The sequence below is a fragment of the Clarias gariepinus genome, chromosome 3, assembly GCF_024256425.1.
Source record: "Clarias gariepinus isolate MV-2021 ecotype Netherlands chromosome 3, CGAR_prim_01v2, whole genome shotgun sequence".
NCBI classification, from domain to species: Eukaryota; Metazoa; Chordata; class Actinopteri; order Siluriformes; family Clariidae; genus Clarias; species Clarias gariepinus.
Window position 1 is genome coordinate 45906003 of NC_071102.1, and position 23895 is coordinate 45929897.

Genomic DNA, 23895 nt, shown 5'->3' on the forward strand with positions numbered 1-23895 from the left:
GTTTGTTTGCAAAGTATGGAGTCTGGTATTTTTAGTTATGTACAGTGTTTTTTGCTTTTGTGCTGAAAGATTTTACTGTATGTGGCCTGTTTGTTTGTGCGCATTTATATAATGTTTCAGTTGTTTATTATTTATTTATTTATTTATTTATTTAGATGTTTTAGCAGACTGTTTAACTTTTTGATGATTTTTAGTGTTTGCTTTTTGTTTGTTTTTCTGTTTGAGTGGTATTTCTTTGTTTTGGTAAATATTGGTATTTGTTTGTTTTGATTTGATGTTTTAGTGAAGTCTGGATCAGTGTTTGTTTCTTTCTTTCTTTCCTTCTGTATTTGATTAAGTTTAGTGTCTCGACTGGTATAAATTAATTGTTTTAATAGAGTGTCTGGATCTGTGTTTATTTATTATTTGTTTGTGCGTGTGTGTGTGTGTGCGTGCGTGTGTGTGTCAGACACTTAATCTTTGCTGCTGCGGTCAGACGGAGCACAAAGGCTCTGACATGTTCTGGTTAAAGGGCTGTGATCACTGCAGTGCTGGAAGCTCTCTGATGAATGCTGAGTAATCGCTGCAAACAGCCGGGTTTTGTACAGATTACACTCACAACATTACATCATCGCCTGCGAGAAAGAAAAGAACATTTGATGACTTGATCCCTGAACTGCTGGAAACAGAAGAACTTTTCTTTAATAACTTGTGGAATGTGGGACACAGTGTATCAGTGTCTCAAAGTCTCACTGCTGTACATTCAGACACTTTATGTCGTACTGTATTACATACAACAGTGACACTAACTGTGTGTCTCGGCGTAGGTGAGAGTAGGTCTGTACGGTCCGCAGTACTGAGGAGAGAGCAGCTGTCTGACTAAACCCACATTCACACCCAGTCACAGAAGCACTTTCAGTAAGAACACACATCTGATAACGTTATGGCGTCTTAAACAACACGCCGTCTCTGCACTCATCACTTCTAAGTCCTTCTGAATCGCCTCTGAACCGTCTGCGTCGTTCTGTTCACGGCTAACGCTTAGCTACAAAGCTAACAAGCATCTAACACAAGGCTGAATCCTAAATCCCTCTCTAACCCCTGATCAAGGGCACTACTTGATGAGTGGAACAAGGGATTTTACACCCTACATAGTGCACTAGCTTCACATTGAACACTATTTGGGATTCGACCCCAGAACCCTGAAGTTAACGGAGCTGATTTTCTAAAGTGTAATTAGTGTAAATATAAAGTGAATCCGGTGAGTTTCTCAGGACCTTCCATCACCTCCAGGGTTTATTCTCATCACCTTCTGGATACAGAGTACTGCTAAGAGTTTAACACCACTCTCACCTCTCACATTATATATTATATTCTATCCCCTAAAGTTGCAGCTAAAACGAGTGCTGGGTTTGAAGTCGAACGGATGAATCTTTTCCAAGAGACTTTCATTCCACAAGAATACAACCCCATCAGGTTTATTTTGACTAACATGGAAGCTAACGCTGTATGTGAGAGTCACGTAACTGGAGAACAGAACTGAGTGACAGAAGATCCTTTACAGCTCCGGGTTACTATTTAATTTTTTTTTATATTTATAGTTTTATGATGATGGGAATTTCACCTCTCGTAATTCACACTTTTTTCCAGCCAAGCGTAACCTTCTCTGTCCTGGCTGTTATAAACCACTGACACTGGAGACTCCTTCGCTTAAACGTTACAAGGAACGCAGTTACCATGGAAACAAAACCACTTGACAAGAAGCCTGTGATGTGCGGCTGCACTAGCGTACTCTGAGAGCTGCAGTGCGCGGTAGGAAACCCCTCGCCTCCTGCCACAAAGAAGAAAAAGTTGTAACCCGATGACGGATTAGATCTCCCGATGTCAAACCTGCTTACTGCTCACTTTATGTTCGAGCGCGTGTGTAATCTTATTCGGAAACGCTTAGCCTTTGTTGACATTAACGTCTGTTTACACAGAACACACTGTTTTTGTTTTATGTCTAAACATTTTTTTTTTTTTTTATGATCGATGATGATGTCCGACGGTCACGTCACCATGCCCCGGAGTGATTCCGCTTTTCGGCATACAATGCAGCTCTGAAGCTTGTTTGTTCAGGTTCTTATTGAGACCGTGTGTGTGAGATACAATGTAGGATTGATCTCTAAAGGAAGCTCCTCTTTTATGAACATGATTATGTTCCTGTGTGTGTTTGTGTGTGTGTGTTTGTTTGTTGTCATGCAGTACAATAAATCAAAGTTTAGGTGAAACTTGAGCTTCCTTATCCAGCTAATAGAAATTAAAAATATCGTTACATTTTAATCTTCCTTGGCAATTACCATCTCAGCTTTGGGGATGATGTAAGCGACTCAATCACACTCACACACACCTGGACTCCTGAAACCATTGGAACCTGCCGCTCCTGAACATCATGTCATCCCTGCCTGCCCACCCGCTTCCCCTTATGTCCTGTTCAGCAAGTCTTGACATGGTATCTCCTGTGTTGCCAGGTTGAATGTTTATCCCCTTCCTGATCTGCTTTGTTACATACCTGTGATAATCACATCATCAGGCAGATATGCAGCATGAGGAGCTCTCCTGATCTCCTGAGCTCCTGATTACAAGCGTGAGACACACACACACACACACACACACACACACATACTACAAGCAATTTGGGAATGTCAGTTAGTCCGACCTAAACCAGGAGGAAACTCACCAAGCAATGGGAGAACATGCAAACACCATGCACACAGACCTTGAGATGGGAATCGAACCCGTGACCCTGGAGGTGTGTGGTGACATCATAAGATATACATATTATTATATATAGTGCTTTGAAGTTTGCATTATTGAGTAGATCCTTCCAATGGGTTACTAACTGAGGAGCATCACTCACACACTGCTGGGGAGGTGTTTAGTTTTGTTTTGTATTTTTGCAGGGGATTAACCACATATCTAAAAAAAATATATCTTATTATTATTATTATTATTATTATTATTATTGAGTTTTGAGCACAAATTGTAGGAGAAGAATTGATTTCCTTTTTTAAAAAAAACATAAATAAATACAATCTCTTTAATAATATAATCTGCTTTCAGAACACAGGATGTGAACCAGGTCTAAATTAATCCGTTTATTTGTGCATCTTTAATCGTGACTCAAACCCGAGCCTGAGTTTCGCTGCCCCTCCCCTCTCTCTCTCTCCCTCTCTCTCTCTCACACACACACACACACACACACACACACACCTGTGTGACTGCGCCCTGGACGCACCTGCGGGGGGCCGGACGCCAAACCTGTCCAGGTGTGTAATGAGTGAAGAAGGCCACGCCCCCAAAGCACCCCCCCCCCTCCTCCTCCTCCCCCGTCTCTCTCCTTATGGGCTACATAAGGCGCGTGCAGGCGCTCGTGAGCATCACTCCTCGTGCGCTCTCTCCAGCTCCCCAGATTGACGTTAGAAGCGGCAGAAGAAGAGAAGATGAGCAGCGCGTCCATGATGAGTTTCTCTGCGGGTTCCCGCGGCGGGAGCGGCGGCTTCTCCTCGTCCTCTCTGTCCCTGGGCGGGGGCGGCATGTACGGCATGCGCATCTCCGGGGCGCGCGCTCCCAGCGTGTACGGCGGCGCGGATGGCCGGAGCGTGCGCGTGTCCACCTACCAGGTGTCGTCCGCCGTCGCCGGTGGTCTCGGTGGTGTCGGTGGTGTCGGTGGCGGCTTCCAGGACGGGATGGGGGTGAGCGAGAAGCTGACCATGCAGAACCTCAACGACCGGCTGGCGGCCTACCTGGAGAAGGTGCGCGCGCTCGAGAAGGCCAACGCGGCGCTCGAGCTCAAGATCCGCGAGTGGTACGACAGGAGCAAGCCCGAGGCGCGCGACTACAGTCACTACATGGCCACCATCCAGGACCTGCGCACCAAGGTGAGGGGGGGGGGGGGTAGGAGTGATCATCATCATCATCATCATTATAATTAAATAGTCAAATAATAATGAATAATTAGTTAGATTATTATTTAATTATTATATTTGATATCAGATGCAGTGCCAGTCTCAGGCATAAAATGGGAGGGTTGTGTCAGGAATGGCATCTGGTGTAAGAACCTGTGTGTGGGTCAGACGGTGTTTATTCACTGTGAAGGCCCCGTGCCAGACGCTCAGGAGTCCTGATGGCAGCAGATTCCAACCTGTCTGCTGATCTTCATGATTCCTGAGCATGATAAGACCTCCAAAAACATACAGATGCTTGGGATAAAAAAAGCCTTAGATGAACAATAAGGCTCTTCACACACTACGGTGACATACGGCCGATGTCATAGTGCGTGATTTATTATAAAAATTGGTTTATTATTATATTTTAGATAATTATTATATAACAATGTAATAATAGTATATTAAAGAGACTGTATAGAAGAAATTGTTAAAGTCTACATTATTATTTCCCGCCTTTAAACTCCTTTAGAACCCCAGTTTAATGTGCTACATCAGCACCAAATAATAAAAGTGATGATCAAAGTTGATTTTTTGACCCTTTTCATTTGCTCTGATTCAATACCGTTAATGACGCCAAGACGCTAACGTGTGAAATGTTCTCTCGTGCAGATCAACTTGGCCACCATGGACAACGCCAGGATCATTCTGCAGATCGACAATGCCAAGCTGGCTGCCGAGGACTTCAGACTCAAGTGAGTGTCAGGAGGGAAAGAAAAAAAAGATTGTCTTATTTCATGATTTATTAATTATGAATTGCGAAGTGATGTCAGAGACGCGTTTATCAGTCACCAGCGTTAACATCCAGTCGAGGCTTACTGTGTGATTTAACTCTAATAATTAGTGATAATTGATCATGTATGATTTGTTAATTACATTACTCGTATAATGAGTGTAATTTTATTGTAGGTATGAGAACGAGCTGGCGCTGCGCCAGTCTGTGGAGGCTGACATCGCCGGGCTGCGCCGCGTCCTTGACGAGCTCACCATGACCCGCTCGGACCTGGAGATGCAGATCGAAGGCCTCAAGGAGGAGCTGGTCTACCTGAAGAAGAACCACGAGGAGGTGAGCAAACACACATGTACATATGACGTGCACTTTATTTTTAGAATTAAACAAGCATCAGCTCGATTATCTGCTAATTAAATGTTTATTCAGAGCTTATTAAACTGTATTCAGCTTCCACTTCAAAGCAGCACGGCCTTTATATGAGCGCTGCGTTGGGGCGAGGCAGGGCAGGGCAGGGCAGGGCAAGGCTTGCACACACATTCAGTGGTTAGGATATCCATGGTAAGGTGTATCTGAGATGATAATCTCTGGAAACTCACTTTCAGGATCAGAGATCATGAAGCATGACACAGATAGTCACGAGTCACAGTCCAGACCACGCCCGATTACATCATCGACTGCCACTAAATACCTCCGCCTTTAACCTTTAAAACTACTTTAATCTAATTAAAGTTAATGTTTTTCTAGCTTCTTAACGTTACACGTAGTTAGTGCACTCTATGGTTTTTATGAGGAAAAAACAACAACAAGCTAACAGTAACTTAATATTGTGCTAGCTAGCTGAGCCGCGCTTGCGATAAAGTCCCGAGTCAGAGTATAACGGTGCGGTTGGTATTTTCTCCTTCCCGTGTAGGAACTGGCGGCTCGGCGCGCTCAGATGTCCAGCAGCAGCGTGAACGTGGAGGTGGACGCGGCTCCTCAGGCGGACCTGACTCAGACCATCAACGAGATCCGCGCGCAGTACGAGGCCATCAACGAGAAGAACCGCCGCGAAGTGGAGTCCTGGTACAAGGGCAAGGTGAGTCACAGGGGACCTGGAGGATAATCAACTAGTTTAGTGCGTTTATTGTAAACCCAGAAATATGTGACCTTTGACCTTCGTCTCTCTTGGCCAGTTCGATGACCTGAGCAAGGAGGTGAAGACGAGCACGGAGAGCATCCAGACGCACCGCAGTGAGATCACCGATCTTCAGAGGACGCTGCAGTCACTGCAAATTGAGCTGCAGTCTCAGCTTAGCCTGGTAAACACACACACACACGCACACACACACGTGTAAACATGTAAAAGTTGTTACATCACAAGTCATAGCCCCGCCCATTCCCCCATGAAACACCATCACTCACACTCTCTCTCTGCGCTCGGATTGGTTAGAAATCGGCTCTGGAGGGAACGCTGCATGACACGGAGAACCGCTACAGTCTCCAGCTCAGCCAGCTGCAGACCATCATCAACAGGCTGGAGGTGGAGCTTACGCAGATGCGCTCGGACATCGAGAGGCAGGCAGCCGATTACGACGCTCTGCTTAACATCAAAACCAGGCTCGAGATGGAGATCGCTGAGTACAGACGGCTGCTGGACGGAGAGGACTCCAGGTACGCTTCGGCTTTAACACCAGTGTCACATGATACGTAACATGTTATATTCCTCGTCATCATCATCATCATCATGTAGTGAAAAAAATCGAATAAATATCAAGATTTCCTTTTAATCCACTGCAGTTTGCCAGTAATGAGGAAAAAGCTTCATTATATAAATATTACAATTTAACACATCACTATTAAGAAATGTAATGTAATGCTATTATATATATTTTTGACTTTTCAGTAAATCAATTTGACTTTCTTTTTTTTTTAGCAAAAAATCCACTGTGATCAAGGTGGTTGAGGAAACAAAGAAACAAGAACAGAGAAAACGTAAGTTAATTTAATAACTGAAAGATTATATGATCATAAGATTATATCATATTCAGCGGGATTCCTAAACAACTGTCTAACGCCGTCTCCCTGTCTCGTGTCTCTGCGCAGCCGAGGTGACCAAGCGTATACGCACCGTAATCGAGGAAGTGGTTGATGGCAAGGTGGTGTCTCGCACCGAGGACGTGGACGTCGCGGTCGTGAATAAATAGAGTCACACACGCACACACACTCACACAGAGGTGTCCCAGCTCAATGCCATGACCAAGTAGCATGCCGAGAATAATGTCTCCAGATAATTATTATAGTATATAATCTGTAAGTAATGCTCAGAGGTGCGAGAGGGAAACACGTCTGTATGGATCATATGAAAAACATCAACATCTGCATCAACATCTGTAACTTCAATAAAGAATAACACTTCTGTCAGCATGTGTTCGCCGTGTGTCTTTCATTCTATCCTTCAGAGTGACAACATGAACAGTGTAATCAGTGTTATACATACACACCTACACACACCTACACACTCCTCCTGACCTACAGTCACATCAGTATACTAAAGACAATAAAGTGACACATTTAATTAACTTATTTATTATTAATGAACTGTAAAAACCTATTAAAGGAGAAATAGTTTGTAGTATTTATTAAAACTCAACTTCAAAAACTGGTAAATTTAGAAAGAAATAATAAAAATATTAAACGATTCTGCTATAATGTTGATGCTTTGTTTGCTCACATAAATACAGTAATGAAATTGCTATAAATGTACAAGTATTGTGATAAGACATAAAGCATTATTAAGTTTTTTTATACCGTAAATTAATACTTAACACAAGTTTTTAAATAATGTAATAAAAAAACATGAATTATATAAAAATTTGTTAAATGTGTTAAAATTTTTTTTTTATAAAATGTAACATAAACTTGTGTTATCTAAAGTCACGTTAGGAAAAGGAAATTTTGGATGTAATTTTATTGATAAAAGTTTTATGTACAAGATAACGTAAGATACACAGTGGGGGGATTTCTTGAATTCATCGACGTATATGTTAATAAATAATAATAATAATAACAAAAACAACAACAATAATATAACAACAACAAAATAAATAATTAAAAACAACAACATAAAAAACAACAACAAAATAAATAATAATAATAACAACAATAATAATAATAATAATAATAATTATTATTATTATTATTATTATTATATACTTAAATACATTTTTAAAAATATTTTAATTTTACATTTCTGGCAAACACAACGCACTTTCTGATTAATCCACACATAGTGATTTATAGTAAATCATTTATTACAAATGAGATAAAGTTTTATATGTCAATTTTGTTTATTTCTATATTTGTTTCTCTAGTTTTGTTCAGTTATATACTAAATTTTGTGCTTTATTTACATTTCTTTATTCATTAAATAAATAATTATAATAATAATAATTATTATTATTATTATGAGTATTTATTATTATTATTATTATTATTATTATTATTATTATTATTAATTTAATAAATAAAGAAATGTGAGAAGAAGGTGCGTTGTGTTTGCCAGAAATGAACAATAAAAATATTTTTTTATGTATTTAAGTGCAAATATTACAGAATAAGAGAAACAGTAAAAGTGAAATCAGATTTAATCCGACTTTCAGATAATTTAATGAATTTTCCTCTTTTATTGCGACACTGCAAATCTCGCGATAAGTTAGACATAGTGGGCGTGGTTTATCCTCACACCCCCTCGGGATTGGTCCAGAACCCGGAAGTAAACAATGCGTCATTTTCCGCAGTTATTTGAAACAACGGAAAGCTTAAAGCGTACGAGTAGAGTCAAAAACAAAAACACAAAACAGATAATTATTCTTAATTCTTAATCAAACTGGAATTAATTCTCGTTTAATTAGTTTTTGTTGGCGCTAAGCGGAGCCTTTCGGTGTGGCTAGTTTAGATTAGCTTAGCACGGAGAGAACGGCGGGTCACGTGACGCGTGTAGATCAACTTTCACAGAAATTCGATAAAGTAATTTAATAAATCCTGAGTGAAATTCGACAGAGAACGAGATGGAGAAGGTGAGTTCTGAGAAACTGTCTTTTATCTGTAGCCGAACTGTGTGTGATTCTGTTATGAGGCGGTTTAGAACGAATCGACTCGCTGAGTCGACTCTTTTAGATGAGCTTAATAAAAATAAAACAAGAAGAAGAAGTAATGTGAAGGTAAGGGTATATGTTTTTAATTTATTTAATGTACAATCCTAAAGAAATCACATTCTATTGTTAAAATATTGCCTCGAATCTTTGGGAGTCGACTCGTGCTGCTGAACCGACTCACTGAACCGACTCAGACCCCAGCAGGTGTGTGTCCTGTGTCTCAGGGTCTCCCTGGACATGCTGTAGGAGCCAGTCCTAGTGCAGGAGGTGGGGTTTGATGTGAATATGAGAAGCACACCGTCCAGGGTCTCAGTCACTCAGACCAGCGTCTCAGGAAGTCCGATCTCGTCCCTCTGTACTTTCACCCTTTTTACTTTAGAGTCTTTAATTATCGTTATCATGGACAGGACGTCTCCTCAATGTAGAGACAAGACCTACGTCTTTTTGTGGACCAGCCGCCAGTTTCAGGTGGAATGATGATGATGATGATTGTGGCGGTGTGTCTCGTCAGTGTGTATGTGTGGTATCTGATTTAGCGTGGTGTGTGTGTGTGTGTGTGTGTAGCAGGAGCAGACGGAGTGGGACGCAGTGAACCGCCTGCTGCAGCACCACGGCTTCAGACCCGTCCGCTTCACAGACCCCGCGGAGAACAAGAACCTGGCAGGTATTTATTTACCCACACACACACACACACACACACAACCCACACGGTGTCCACGTGAACGGGCTGTTACTATGGAAACAATAACGCGTTTCCATCTCAGACCTGGTGCTGTTGGAGAGGACGTCGTCGTCCGAGCTGCGTGCCACCCTGAAGACGATGCTGACGGACTCGGAGCGCAGACAGGCGCTGATCCAGGAGCTCATCCAATCCAACAAGAAGTTAAAGTAAGCCCCGCCCACAACGCAGCACACACACCTGTACACACGCTTACACCCGTTCATCACTGTGGAGATCTCAGTCTGATGAAGAAACCTGAGAAATAATTCAGAGCGCAGTGTGAGCTCCAGCTGATCCCCATCTGCTGTTATCTCATATTACACACACACACACACACACACACACACACACACACACACACACACAGAGCTGTCTGTATAACTCCACTACTGTTTGTTTGTTCCTCTCACAGCCTCCCTGTTAAACCATTACATTCACAGTAAACATTCGCTGAAACACTGAGTGTGATGTTCGTCTGCGTCAGTATTTTATCTCACACTGTTCACGTGCTGCTGATGTTCACGTGTGAGAGAGTCACATAAAAGTTTAAAAATATATACATTTTATATTTGTAATATATTTTAATATTTTTTTTTAAATTCTTTATTAATTTTCTGTACTTTAACCAAAAATTATTTTAGCATTTTTAATAACTTAGTTTTTTTTTTTTGCTCCTGAGCTTTTATTTTTTGCATGATTTCATTTAAATACTTAAAAATATAATAATTATTTATACAATTATGATTTTAAAATAATTTTATTTCAATTATTAAATAATTGTAACCTTTAAATATTAATGTAGGGCTGCAACTAATGATTATTTTAATAATCGATTAATCTGTTGATTCTTTCTTTTCCCTTCATTATTCAAAAACGGAACCCTAAATCTTAAGAACGTGCACAAACATGTTGCTCCTTGAGCTGTTTTAATAATAAATAAAATAAAATAAAAATGGACTAACACAAAAAACATAGACATGTATGCTTTACATCTGCCAAATAGATATAATTCCAGAAGCAGGCCAAAACATTCGTAAACCAAATTTTATTTTTAAAAACCCGAACGGAATCACTGTAAAGTAAAAATAAAACAAATAAATCTGCACTTTACCTTTGAAAAGAATCACGACAGAGCAGTGTTTCTGTGTAGAGCAAAGAGAAAGAGTGTGTGTGTCTGTAAAGGTGAAAGTCGGAGGGGTCTGTGTGTGTGTGTGTGTGTGTGTTTGTGTGTGTGTGTGTGTGTGTGTGTGTGTGTGTGTGTGTGTGTGTGTATGGGGCACGGTGTCCAATGACGAGCGCGCACACAGACGCGCACAGAGAGAAAATGGATCTTTAACCTCTCTAATGAGACTTGCTTTTGCTTTACATGCGCGCTGTACACACACACACACACACACACACACACATACAGACACAAAATAATATGTTTTTTACACACACACACACACACACACACACACACACGTGGTCACAGTGTTATAGTGAACAGTACACACATGCACAGATGGTGATTATACCAGTAAGAGATGCGCACGAAGACCCAGCAGGGGAGACGATCACACCATTACGGCTTTATCTGCCTCCATGTATCTTTCCTCTAACTCCGCTCCTATTTTTTAATTTTTGCTCCGCCCTGTCTGTAAGGAGTCGAACTCTGCTAGCATCAGTGCGCGAGACCGAGTGTGTTTACTAAACTAAAGTTTTTTTAAAATAATCCAATGTCTCCGTGTCGCGTGACACAATGAATCGATTATGAAATTCGTTGCCAACGCTTTTAGTAACCAATTTTATTGATTCAATCAATTTGTTGTTGCAGCCCTATATTAATTAATAATAATTTTATTACTTAAGATATAAAAAGTGTTTTTATTTACTTTTTTATATATATGTATACATACAGTGGAACCTTGGATTACGAGCATAATTCGTTCCGGAAGCGGGCTTGTATTCCAAAACATTCGTAAATCAAAGCACATTTTCCCATAAGAATCAATGGAATACATAAAAAAAATAAACAGAAAGTATAAAGTAATAATAAAACAAATTAACCTGCATGTTACCATAAAAAAACGGTTACAAACACATTAAAGGCGAGAGAGAGTGTGTGAACCAGCAACGGTGTCAAATTACGCGCGCACACACATAACACACACACTCAAAGACTGACACACACTAAAGACGAGAGAGTGTGTGCGCGAACCTGTTCGGTGTCAAATTACGCGTGCGCACACACAACACACACTCTGCAGCGCAAGAGAAAGAAAAACACACACTCAAACACTGACACACAGTAAAGGCGAGAGAGAAAGAGAGCGTGCGTGTGTGTGTGAACCGGTGGTGTAAAATTATGTTTACACACATAACACACACACTCTGCAGCGCAAGAGAAAGAAACACACACACACACGTATTGATTATACCAGTAAGAGACGAGCACTAAGTCCCAGCAGGGGAGATGAATACCCGCAGCGGCAGAGAAAGAAAAACCGTTGGCTCAGTTGTGATGACGCGACGCTCGGTGTCAAAACAAGACGCGCATGCGTTATACATGATACTCGGAGCTCGTAAACCACGACAACGCAATCCGAGGTTCCACTGTATTGTATTTAGACTTTTGTGTTTTTATTTATTTGATCCTAGTCTTAGCCCCTCCCCACATCTTCATTTCATTTGGTTTTCTTAGGATTAATCATTTTAGCTAATTATTTTATTATACATTATATTTAATTTTATATTGGCTAAATATTTGTTCAGGTTTATTTTTTCTAAACCTTTACAGATGTTCAGCCGCTTTGACTGTTCCTATTTCCGTGTGTGTGTGTGTTTGTATATACACGGCTGTTGGTCACACGGTGAATCCGACACTTCAGACGATGTCTAATTTATTTACTCTAATGTAACATTACATCACTTCCTGTTCCAGACAGGAAGTGGAGCAGCATCAGGCCCGGGCGGTGCGTCAGTCACACAGAGCGGAGGAGCTGGAGGGCGTGCTGGCCGGGGTAAAGGTCAAAGTTCAGGGTCTGGAGGACTCCATTATTAATAAAGCAGCGCAGCAGCGCGGAGAGAGACAGCAACTGCAGCAGGACAAGGAGGACGCCGAGGTGTGAGACACACTTTAACCCCGAGTTTGTGTGTGTGTATGTGTGTGTGTGTGTGTGTGTGTGTGTGTGTGTGTGTGTGTTTAACATCACGCATCACACTGAGAGACTCAGCTCGAGTTACAGACCAGGACGTATTAGAGTTTACTGTATAGTGTCACTTATATGATGTGTGTGTGCGTGTGTGTGTGCGTGTGTGTGTGCGTGTGTGTGTGCGTGTGTGTGTGCGTGTGTGTGTGTGTGTGTGTGTGTAGATGCGCTGTCAGGCTGTGCAGCAGCAGCTCAGTGATCAGGTGTCCCAGGTGTGTGAGCTGCAGAAGAAACTCCACCTCGCTGTGAAAGAGGAGGAGAAACGCAGCGCTCGCCAGAACCAGGCGTTCCAGCAGTTCCTCAGTCGCTCGGCTCGACTGCACTCGCCTAGTGACCAGCTGTGAGCACACACACACACACACACACACACACACACACACACACGTCTATTTACAGTAGCGCTACACTCCAGCAGTTACAGCATGCTTGTTGGAGACGTGTACACACACACACTGAGACTCTGAGTGCTGTGTGTGTGTGTGTGTGTGTCCAGGATCCTGGATGTCATCAGTGTGTATGAGTCCCAGCTGCAGCAGCTGCAGGAGAAGCTCAAGTGAGTAGATCTAAACAGACCTTCTGTCTCACACACATACACACACACACACACACACGCGCACACACACACACACACACACTTAAAAACTCAAGCGCAGCGTTTAAACACTACAAACTAACTTTAAATACTAGAGTTTGTATTTGAATGACATCATTGTTACTGACCCAATTATTATTTCTAAACAAACTTGGCGAATAATTCATGTGTTGATTTAAAAAAAATGTATTAATAGTTCAGAGAGCGCCACCTGCAGGATTATAAACAAACAGCGATGTTTTAGCGCCTCGAACAGCTCAGACCTCGACTGGACAGTGAGTGGGGGTTAAGCGGCAGCACTTTTTGAGTAATTAGCGCTGGCGGTCGGTGTGAGGTTGGGGTGAGTGTGTGTAGTGAGTGTGTTTGAGGTCTAACAGTCTGGAGTAAAAGGCAGATAAGGGGCTTTAAACGTGTGTGATGTTTAATAATGTAACACCATAACTGTGTTGGGTTGTGGAAGCTTCTACGCTCGGTACAGTGCGGTTTATATCACGACCACGCCCGGTCAGCGGCCACGCCCAGTCACACCCAACACCAGCTGAGTTTGATCACAGCCCGATCGACCGCTTCATCTCTATTATAAATATAATATTAGGTTTTATAAAATCAGGTTTAGAGTCAGTGTAGAGATCCGAGAGTCAGCACACAAAGTAATCAGCGTCCAGGACTGAAGTGATCTATTATTATTATTATTATTATTATTATTATTATTATTATTATTATTATCTGTCCTGTAGGAGGTGTGACAGGTGCAGTGTGTGTAAGAGAGACTCGTCTGAGTCTCAGAACACCACAGAGATAAACACCTCCAGATACAGAACACTGCTCAAGGTACTGATCACACACACACACACACACACACACACACAGTGACACACACTCACACTTTCTTACTCACTCACTCACACAGTCACACACTGACACGCACACACACACACACACACAGCCAATTTCAGATGTGTTCGTATAACAGTTGTGACTAAACAGCATTAAACACGTAAACGTTCTGAATATTAATTTAACATTCAGGGAAATTTTTTATTTGTAGCTTTAACAGTTTATACAACTGTCTCTTTGTCTCTGCCTGTCTCTCTCCCCATCTGTCTTTCTGTCTCTCACTGTGTCTCTTTCTCTCCGTCTTGTTTCCTTCTCTCACTGTCTCTCTCCGTCTCTCTCCCACTTTGTCTCTCTGTCTCCTTCTCTCACTGTCTCTCTCTGTGTCTCTCTCAGTCGTATCAGGATCAGTTGAAGAAGACTAAAGCGCAGCATGAAGAGTTGAAGTCAGAGATTCAGCGTCTCAGACAGGATCTGGACTCCAGGTGCCGTGTTTACTCTCTTCTTCCTGTCCTTCCTGTTCTATACCGGTGCTCCCTGAGAGGTCCTGAGTGACTCCCTGCACACTCCACTGTCCTCACTGTCCTCACTGTCCTCACGGTCCTCACGGTCTTCACTGTCCTCACTGCAGTGTGAGGGAGAGGAGACAAGGGGAGACACTACAGCATCATTTACATCACACAGTTAGAGAGAGTGTGTGTGTGTGTGTGTGTGTGTGTGTGTGTGTGTATGGTGGTGAAGTGAGCTCAGGTTTCCTTAAAACCTCAGTAACTAATGTGTGTGTGTGTGTGTGTGTGTGTGTGTGTGTGTGTGTGTGTGTGTTAGGCCGAGTGGAAAGGAGCTGAAGTGGTGTAAGCAGCAGCTGAGGAGGATGGAGCGTCTCGTCCAACACACCAACATCAAGTAACTCTACTCTACACAACTCTACACAACTCTACAGGTTTACAGCCGGGGGCCAAAAGTTATGAAAGAGACACAGATATTAATTTTCACAAAGTTCTGCTGCTTCAGTGTTTTTAGATCTTTTTGTCAGATGTTACTCTGATGTACTGAAGTATAATTACTACATCAGTCCTGTGTCGTGTCAACAGTAAAGCCGACTAGTGGACACACACACACACACACACACACACACACACACACACACACACACACACACACACTCCTGATTAGCACTGATCAGTCAGGGTGTGACCCAGGAGGTGATTGACAGCGTGACAGAGTGAAGTGTAGAGTAACAACACTGTAAACACATAAAAGTCCTCACATAAAAGACGTTATTTACACGTATGAAATGTTTGTGATTATACTTCAGTAGACCAGAGTAACAAAAAGCTCTAAACACACTGCGGTAGCAGAATTCGTGAAAATTTTTAATTTGTGTAATTCTCAAAACTTTTGGCCCCCGGCTGTAGGTTCTACACAACTTTTTGGTTATTGTACCGAGCTCGTCTTTGCAGGTTGGTGCAGACGGAGACGACTGAGGACCCTCTGAGCTCCAGCGCCGAGACACGACGACACGCTGCAGACACCCAGAGATACATCACGGTGAACATCTGTCTCTCTGTCTCACTGTCTGTCTGTCTCTGAAACAATATGAGAGCAAGTTACTGAGAAACAGGCGAGAGACGTAAACTCTGATTATGGATTGCAGAAGACACTGGAGACTTCCGTAGTAATATAGATATTTTTCGAAGCGCGTGTTGGACACGTCCATGTGAGCGAGGGGTTACTATAGAAACGCTAGCGTGTGAGAACATAAGTGTGTTTGTATAAACCTGCACTAAACACCAGCTTGTCTCCTGTGTGACGTGATGATGTAGGAGATCTGCTCGGAGCTGAAGGTGCAGGACACAGGTCACGTGGTGGCCGCGATTAAAGCGCGCTGCAGAGAGGCCGACGCGGCGCTCCGACTCGAGAAGGTGACGTCATGTTTGCTAATGGACTCCCAGCACCCGTGTGTTCTCCGTTTCATCGTATCGCAGTGAGATAATCTAATATCGTGTCCCACAGATCCTTAGTGACATCACTGCCATACTGACCAAACCGGGAGCTCCGCTGGCGTTGCCGAGGCAACCCGATGACGCCGCGGGTTCGGACCTGGACCAGATCGTCCCTACACTGGAGATGTGGAGCCGGCAGCTCGCCACTCTGTCCGTCAGTCTCACACCACCCCAACCACACCACCCCAACACATCACACCATCACCCCAACACACCACCCCAACACACCACCCCACCACTACCAACACATCACACCACTACAACACCACATCACCACAACCATCCCACAACACCACACAACTACAACACCACGCTATACAACCACAACCACACCACAACCACCAACACATCACCACCAACACATCACCACCAACACATCACCACCAACACATCACACCACCACCAACACATCACCCCAACCCATCACACCACAACCAACAACACCACAACCACACCAACACACCACACCACAACCAACAACACATCAACACAACACAACACCACACCACCTCCACCACACCACCACAACCACACTACACCACCTCCACCACAACCACACTACACCACCACCACACCACCACCACCACACCACTACCAACACATCACCACAACCACCCCACACCACCACAACCACACCACCACAACCCCACCACCACCAACACACCACACCGCCTCCACCACACCACCACACTGCACCACACCACCACAACCACACTACACCACCACAACCACACTACACCACATCCACACTACACCACATCCACACTACACCACACCCACACTACACCACACCACCACACCCACACTATACCACACCACCACAACCACACTACACCACATCCACACTACACCACACCCACACTACACCACACCCACACTATACCACACCACCACACCCACACTATACCACACCACCACAACCACACCACCACATCCACACTACACCACAACCACACTATACCACCACCACCACACCACTACCAACACATCACACCACCACATCACATCACCACAACCACCCCACAACACCACCACAACCACATCACAACGTAACCACCACCAACACATCACACTACCACAGCACCACCACCGCGTGTGTGTTTAGTGTTTGTGTTAATGGTTCGACTCCACTGATCTCTCATCCTCCGTCAGGACCTGCAGCGCTCTGTGAACAGGCTGGTGAAGAGACTGTTGCCGTGGCAGCCGGAGGACGGTGCGTGTCGTCAGGGCGAGTGTGTGACGGTGGAGGACGTGATGCTGATGGTGGACACGCTGCTGGACGAGACCGCGCCAGACGACAAGGTTTTAGTTTCTTTGTCGTCTCAGTCCTGAGCTCAGAGGATTCCTCAAAGTCACTCGCATTATTTTGGAACATTGTTTTATTAAATATCGGCAAAAATAAATTTTATTTTTATATTACAAAAAACTTTAGTTTGCTTTAAAGATTATGGAAATCCAGTCAGTTTGTAATTAATTTTATCATGTCACTTATCAAGGTGTGTGTGTGTGTGTGTGTGTGTGTGTGTGTAGGTGCTGCGCACTCCCACTAAGCCCACCCTGCAGGCCATGCTGTCTCACTTCCAGATGCTGTTCGACGTCCCGAGTCTGCGCGGCGTTTACCCGAGGATGAACGAGGTTTACACGCGACTGGAGGAGATGAACAACGCCATGAGGAACCTGAGGGACATCCTGGACCTGGGTGTGTGTGTGTGTGTGTGTGTGTGCGTGTGTGTGTGTGTCACAAATGTCCTTTGTGTTACACACTCGCACTGAAATCCTCCGTGTTTGTGTGACAGTGAGGACACTGTCGTGTCTGAGACTCTCACTTGCTGCAGTGCATTGTGGGACGTCAAGAGCATTAAACTGAGGACTCTGATGGGATCTAGAACGGCACTCTCAGACTTTTCTGTGTGTGCGTGTGTGTGTGTGTGTGTTAGATGAGAGAGCGCCCCCTGGTGACGTCGTGAACACGGTGGCTCGAATCATGTCTGGAGGCGGAGCTGATCATCACAATCCTCATGAGCTACTTGGAACCAGTGACATAGACAGGTACACACACACACACACACACACACACACACACACAGTGTATTGTAACTTACACTACAGTAAGTTGTGGCTTTACAGTTCTAATGATCTCATTAGTAATATATTAGTATTTACATTTTTCCTCGTCACATTTACAGTTAAGAGCAAAAGTTTTCACCCCCACACTTTTCCAATTTGTCACAAAGGACAATTTATTTTGTACAAATGATCTATAATATAAATAATAATTGTATGAGTTCTAAAAGTAAAAGTCCGGGACGTGTGTGATGTAAGAGTGTGTGAGTATCTTCACATTCACTCTTGAGGAACATAACACACACATCGTCTGTGAGGCGTGGCTCATACTGAGGGCGTACAAACTTTTGCACCCAGGTTCGAGTCGTAGTCACACCGTGCTGTAGGGAATATCATCACGGCTCTATTATTAACCCGAGTCTTTTTACTGCTGTGTGTGTGTGTGTGTGTGTGTGTGTGTGTGCAGTATTATAGTGAAGCTGAGGGAGCACGAGGAATTCTTTCCTGCGTTTCACTCTCTAGTCCTCGAGCTGCTGAACACTCTGGGTATGTACACACACACTCACTGTAATGTAAATGTTTTTTACTGCAGGAACACCTGCACGTACGCTTCCACACACTCGCTCAAACCTGCCACACGATCAATCAGCCGAATCAGGAACTTGTAGCTGTCCCTAATAAACTGGACGCTGTGTGTGAATCTCGATACAGACCTGTGCAGTTACTCAGTCACGAGAGTTAGCAGTCCATTCCGCGTAACGTACACACACACACACACACACACACAGTGGGTCGTGTAAGGAGAGAGTTTGGAAATAATGTTTGGAAAAACAATGAAATATTTATAAACATCCTCATTTGTCCACTTATTTGGTTTTAAATGTATTTTAATGCAGATTGATGGATTTAACAGTTAAATAAAACTTATTTAAATCAAAATGATGGTCATGTGATTTTATTTATTTTAAATCAGCTCGTGCAGCCCTTGCGTGTCTACATATACACATAGTCTCCTCCAAAAGTATTGGAACAGCAGGGACATCACTTTGGTTTTGTGACACAAACGATGAATGCAGGACCTCCAGCTTGTGATATTAACAGACAACCAGCTGAGCAGAAGTATCGGAACAGACCGTCTTGATGTAACACACTCCTACACCAGTCTGAGATCACTGGTGTGGAAACAACCACCTGCTGACCGCGGACTCGATATTACCTTCAGTTATTTAATATCAATTATTTGATGCATGTATCTTACAGCACAGTGAAATTATTCTTCTAAATGATAATAATCAGGCGGGATACAGCGCCCCCTGGAGGAGACGGGGTTAGGGGCCTTTCGGTCAGTAACCCAGAGGTTTACCCAGATACACCAGGGACGGTTTATGGTCCACCCAGTTGAGGATGGGTGCCCTGGTGCGTCCGGTTCCTCTCATGGTTTCTTTCTATTAACATCTCAGGGAGTTTCTCCCTCAGCACCGTCGCCCTTGGATCGATTATCAGGGACGATCTGATAATTTAGGCTACACTTTATCCCACACACTCTGTTTTCCAGATGTTTAAGAGGCTGAAATAGAATATTAAAAAAAAAACGAAGTTGAACTGATGACAAACTGCTGAAGTCAGAGACGCACGTCTGTTCCGATACTTTTGCTGCAGTAAACGTGGTCTGCTAAAGCTGTCTTGATGGAAACTGAAATGTTCGTTTCTCACACACTCATCATCGTCTGTACCACTTTATCCTGTACACAGGGTCGGACCGAAATGTCTCTCATCTATCGTCTTTTGTTTACGAGGTACAGGTTTTTTCTGTTCACACACTATTAACCCTTTCTGTGTGTGTGTGTGTGTGTGTGTGTGTGTGTGTGTAGGTGCTGAGAGTCTGGATGACATTTTACCTCGAGTCAGGACCCTGAAATCCATGACGGAGTGACATGAACACAAACACTGTTATTAAAATCACTGTATAGTTTTATTTATTAAATCATCTCAGTAGAACATGAGGACTTTAGCACCGTGTGTCGTCTCCAGTTTCTCATCACTTCATAAATAAATAAGGCCTTTCTGACTCCACACTAACTGTGCATGTGTTCAAGTTAAAAGAAGTGTGTGTGAGAGTGTGTTTAAAGTCGTACATCACCCGCACTCACTCATTGACTCCAGCTAGCGTTAGCGTAACGCCTCGTTACACCATCTCTAAAGCATGATTAGGTTAAAGGTGGCGGTTCGGCTCGGGTGTGTCTCAGAAATAAATAACGGTCTGAACTCGTCCCTAAACTCAAGTAATAAAACCAGCAGGAGATCTGCCGCAGCATTAACATCCCTCACATGGTGAGAGTGTGTGTGTGTGTGTGTGTGTGTGTGTGTGTGTGTGTGTGTGTGTGTGTGTGTGTGTGTGTGTGTCAGTGGGGCGTGTGGCCTCTGAGACGCCGCATTATAAGACTGCCGGCCGGCGCGTTGGTGATCAGCGTCCCTGAGAAGGCGTGTGTGTCGCTCAGGACGTGGACGGTGAGTCTGCAGGACGCCACGTCCTCGATGTGGAACCCGGAGTGACGCCGCTCGTCCGCACGGAGGACCGGGTCATGTGACCCCGCACCGAAATACTGACGAGACAAAGAAATGGACGTAAGACAGTGACATCATCAGGGAGGAAAAATAAATAAATAAAAAATTCCCCTGAATGTTCTGTTAACACTTTAGGGCGTAAAGACGACGGTTCCAGGAACCGAGACGGAACTAAAGTGAAGGTTCCTGCTCCAGCGGTACTCACGGCTCTCCCAGACGACGGGTCGATGAAGTCCGCCCAGAATCCTCCTCTCCACAGCAGGAAACAGATCTCTCTGGCACCGTTGATGAACTACACACACACACACACTTTATCTTACTGCAGATTAACATCACAACATTGTAACTCGTTTCCCTCGTAACGATACGCACTCACGTGTGTTTGACGCTTTATAAATCAGACTCACGTGATCAAGCAGCTGTTGCGTGTTCGTTTGTGTCTCCGTCGAGGTTTTCTTCTGTTTTATCGTCACCACGGTGATGCCGCTGACAGGAAGCGCCGGGAAGAACGATTCTAACTCTGTGTGTGTAGAGAGAGAGACACATTCAGCTCTTTATTTTTGATCATTACACTTCACACACACACACACACACACACACACACACACACACACACACACACACTGGGTTCTGCTCTCCGATTGGTCAGAAGGTTGTTGATTAAGTCTCTCGAACATCAGTGCAGGTTTACATTAATGCACCCGCTCTGATACTGTAGGGTTTCCATAGCGACGGCTCAGTCACATGGCACAGAGACAGACAGATGGAGATTTTGTTCCAGTTTATGATGTGATAAACATTAAGAACATGAAATGTAAGGAGTCTCCAGTGTCAGCGCTGTGTTATGGTTGTGGTGAGGAGACGAGTGATGATTACAGACACGGCCGTAACTACAGATGGGTGAAGAAGGACGACGTGTCCGTGTTTAAATAATAAACATCACTGAATGTCTGTGGGGCAAAATGAATAAACACTTGGCGAGGTGCTGCTGTGTGTGTGTGTGTGTGTGTGTGTGTGTGTGTGTGTGTGTCTTACCTTGTTTTAGCAGCTCAGGACAGGAGTGTATGGAGCACTCCACGTCACAGTGAGTAAAATATTCCTCCACTCTGCCGACCCTCTGAGTCCACGCCGGCGTCTCTTTAGTCTGTAACACACACACACACACACACACACACACAGTTTTCATGAATCCTGCTGGTACAACACAGTACACTCTTTCACACACGCATGAACGAACTCCATCACAGCGCCCCTCTGAGGGCTAACACAAGCCCCGCCCCGCCCCGCCCCGCCCTAATGCTGCAGGAGTGAACAGCTCTCCTTCAGGTAACACCTGTCTGGTGTGTAGGGTTCACTAGTTCAGGGTTATAAAAGGTGAAAACAAACACACACACACACACACACACACACACACTCTCCAGAGCTCTTACCTGGTACTCATTGATGAACTGTGCCAGTATGAACTCGTGTCTTTCACCACTAGATGGCGCCGTGAGGACGTCAGGAAGCACACGCTGACTCGGCCCCGCCCCTTCCTCCTCCTCAGAAGCCCCGCCCAGGTGACAGTCAAAACCCACGTTACCCGGCAACTGGAAGCGTTTATCCTGAGGCCCAAAAGGACCCATAGTCTCGTCAGGCCACACTGTCCTGGGACCTACTGAACACACACACACACACACACACACACACACACACACATAACTTAAACACGCTGCTTTGTTGTTCCTCACTCCAAGCACTGAGATCAAGAGAGTCTGTCCTGTGTGTGAGAGTGTGTGTGTGTGTAAGTGAGTAAGAATATGAGTGAGAGTGTGTGTGTGAGTGAGTGTGTGTGTGAGTGTGTGTGTGTGTGTGTGTGTGATTGAGTGAGAGTGTGTGTGTGTGTGTGTGTGGTTTACCTGCAGCGCGAGAGGAAACCGCGATGTACGGCTCATCTGATCCTGAGGATCCGGCGGCGGAGAAAAACCTCAGTGACCTCACACTCCGCGTCGCTCGCCTGCACAGCACCTGTAACACACACACACACACACAGTGAGGACCAGTCTGCTCAAAACACTGTACACAAGACACATATTCAGATCCAACAGGACCTCGACACCACACACACACACACACACACACACACACACACACACACACACACACACTCCAGGACCTCCATCACTCCAGATCACCTGACCGAGACAACGATAAGAGGAGATCTGGAGATGGAGCGAACACAGGACACGACAGACATAAGAATCTTTACAACAGTGCCCCCGTGTGGTGAGGAGGAGCTGCGACTCACACTCGTCATCCTGCCGGCCGCGACCTGCTTCTGTCACACCCTGCAAACACACAACACACACACATCACAACATGACACACACTTTACACCAATCACTTAAAGTCGATGCATTTTATACAACACTTAGTTATCTGTAATCTGATTCTACACGAGAGGCGTTATTCCATGAGTGCTGATAACAGACAGTAACAGCACTGTGAGGTGTAACTATCTGTATGAGTGGGCGTGTCCCAGGTGTTGTCCAGTGGTTAATGACACTAACTGTGTGTCTCAGCGTGGGTGAGAGTAGGTCTGTACGGTCCGCAGTACTGAGGAGAGAGCAGCTGTCTGACTAAACCCACATTCACACCCAGTCACAGAAGCACTTTCAGTAAGAACACACATCTGATAACGTTATGGCGTCTTAAACAACACGCCGTCTCTGCACTAATCACTTCTAAGTCCTTCTGAATCGCCTCTGAACCGTCCGCGTCGTTCTGTTTACGGCTAACGCTTAGCTACAAAGCTAACTCACTTCTAACACAAGGCTGAATCCCTGAATGAGTTTAATGATAGAGTGCCTGCACTCAGGTTAAAGATGGACACAAATGTACAGGTTCTGTCTGTACATTGGGTCAGAACTCACTCTTTTAATGATGTTTTTACATTTCATACACTGGAGGACCAGAAACCAGTGTCAAAAAAATTTATGTCTGTATGTCCGTCCAGCCAGATTATAGCACAACATCACACAAAACTGTCTGTCCAGATGTTACTAAATCTCCTGCAGTCCTTAGATCTCTGGCTGAAGTTTAATCTGAACCATCA

The 23895-nt window shown here is 44.1% G+C and overlaps 3 protein-coding genes across 5 annotated transcripts; 2 read left to right on the forward strand and 1 right to left on the reverse strand.

Annotated features, from left to right (window-relative positions):
- Positions 1-3279: 3279 nt before the first annotated feature.
- Positions 3280-7098, forward strand: krt97 (keratin 97). Its single transcript, XM_053492003.1, is given in 9 exon segments — positions 3280-3430; positions 3433-3899; positions 4578-4660; positions 4875-5031; positions 5609-5773; positions 5871-5996; positions 6128-6348; positions 6611-6669; positions 6781-7098. Coding segments are annotated over 9 exon segments (1515 nt in total). The 5' UTR covers positions 3280-3294; the 3' UTR covers positions 6882-7098.
- A 1367-nt stretch (positions 7099-8465) lies between these two features.
- On the forward strand, positions 8466-20229 carry cep70 (centrosomal protein 70). Of its 3 annotated transcripts, none has more exons than XM_053492000.1 (17): positions 8466-8753; positions 9396-9495; positions 9596-9719; positions 12476-12656; positions 12908-13083; positions 13237-13296; positions 14073-14166; positions 14566-14654; positions 14995-15072; positions 15630-15717; positions 15993-16091; positions 16183-16326; positions 17325-17474; positions 17703-17871; positions 18110-18221; positions 18703-18782; positions 20108-20229. In XM_053492000.1, the coding sequence occupies exons 1-17, from the start codon at positions 8745-8747 to the stop codon at positions 20167-20169; spliced, it is 1815 nt and encodes a 604-aa protein (XP_053347975.1). In that variant the 5' UTR covers positions 8466-8744; the 3' UTR covers positions 20170-20229. The 3 variants fall into 3 exon arrangements, with proteins under 3 accessions (XP_053347975.1, XP_053347977.1, XP_053347976.1); XM_053492002.1 differs by having other exon boundaries at positions 17334-17474; XM_053492001.1 differs by having other exon boundaries at positions 9399-9495.
- mmadhca (metabolism of cobalamin associated Da) lies at positions 20187-23159 on the reverse strand. Its single transcript, XM_053492004.1, has 8 exons — positions 23089-23159; positions 22700-22808; positions 22232-22458; positions 21837-21945; positions 21209-21321; positions 21007-21093; positions 20618-20839; positions 20187-20573 (listed from the first exon to the last, which is right to left on the reverse strand). The coding sequence occupies exons 1-7, from the start codon at positions 23095-23097 to the stop codon at positions 20639-20641; spliced, it is 855 nt and encodes a 284-aa protein (XP_053347979.1). The 5' UTR covers positions 23098-23159; the 3' UTR covers positions 20187-20573; positions 20618-20638.
- Positions 23160-23895: the final 736 nt, after the last annotated feature.

Bases quoted from the DNA above. Each gene is read 5' to 3' on its own strand.
- cep70 (XM_053492000.1), top strand. The intron at 16,327-17,324 runs GTCAGTCTCACA...ATCCTCCGTCAG, and splicing joins GGCAGCTCGCCACTCTGTCC to GACCTGCAGCGCTCTGTGAA. The intron at 18,783-20,107 runs GTATGTACACAC...GTGTGTGTGTAG, and splicing joins CGAGCTGCTGAACACTCTGG to GTGCTGAGAGTCTGGATGAC.
- mmadhca (XM_053492004.1), bottom strand. The intron at 21,322-21,836 runs GTAAGACACACA...CTACACACACAG, and splicing joins TCCTGAGCTGCTAAAACAAG to AGTTAGAATCGTTCTTCCCG. The intron at 20,840-21,006 runs GTGAGTACCGCT...TTGTCTCGTCAG, and splicing joins ACCCGTCGTCTGGGAGAGCC to TATTTCGGTGCGGGGTCACA.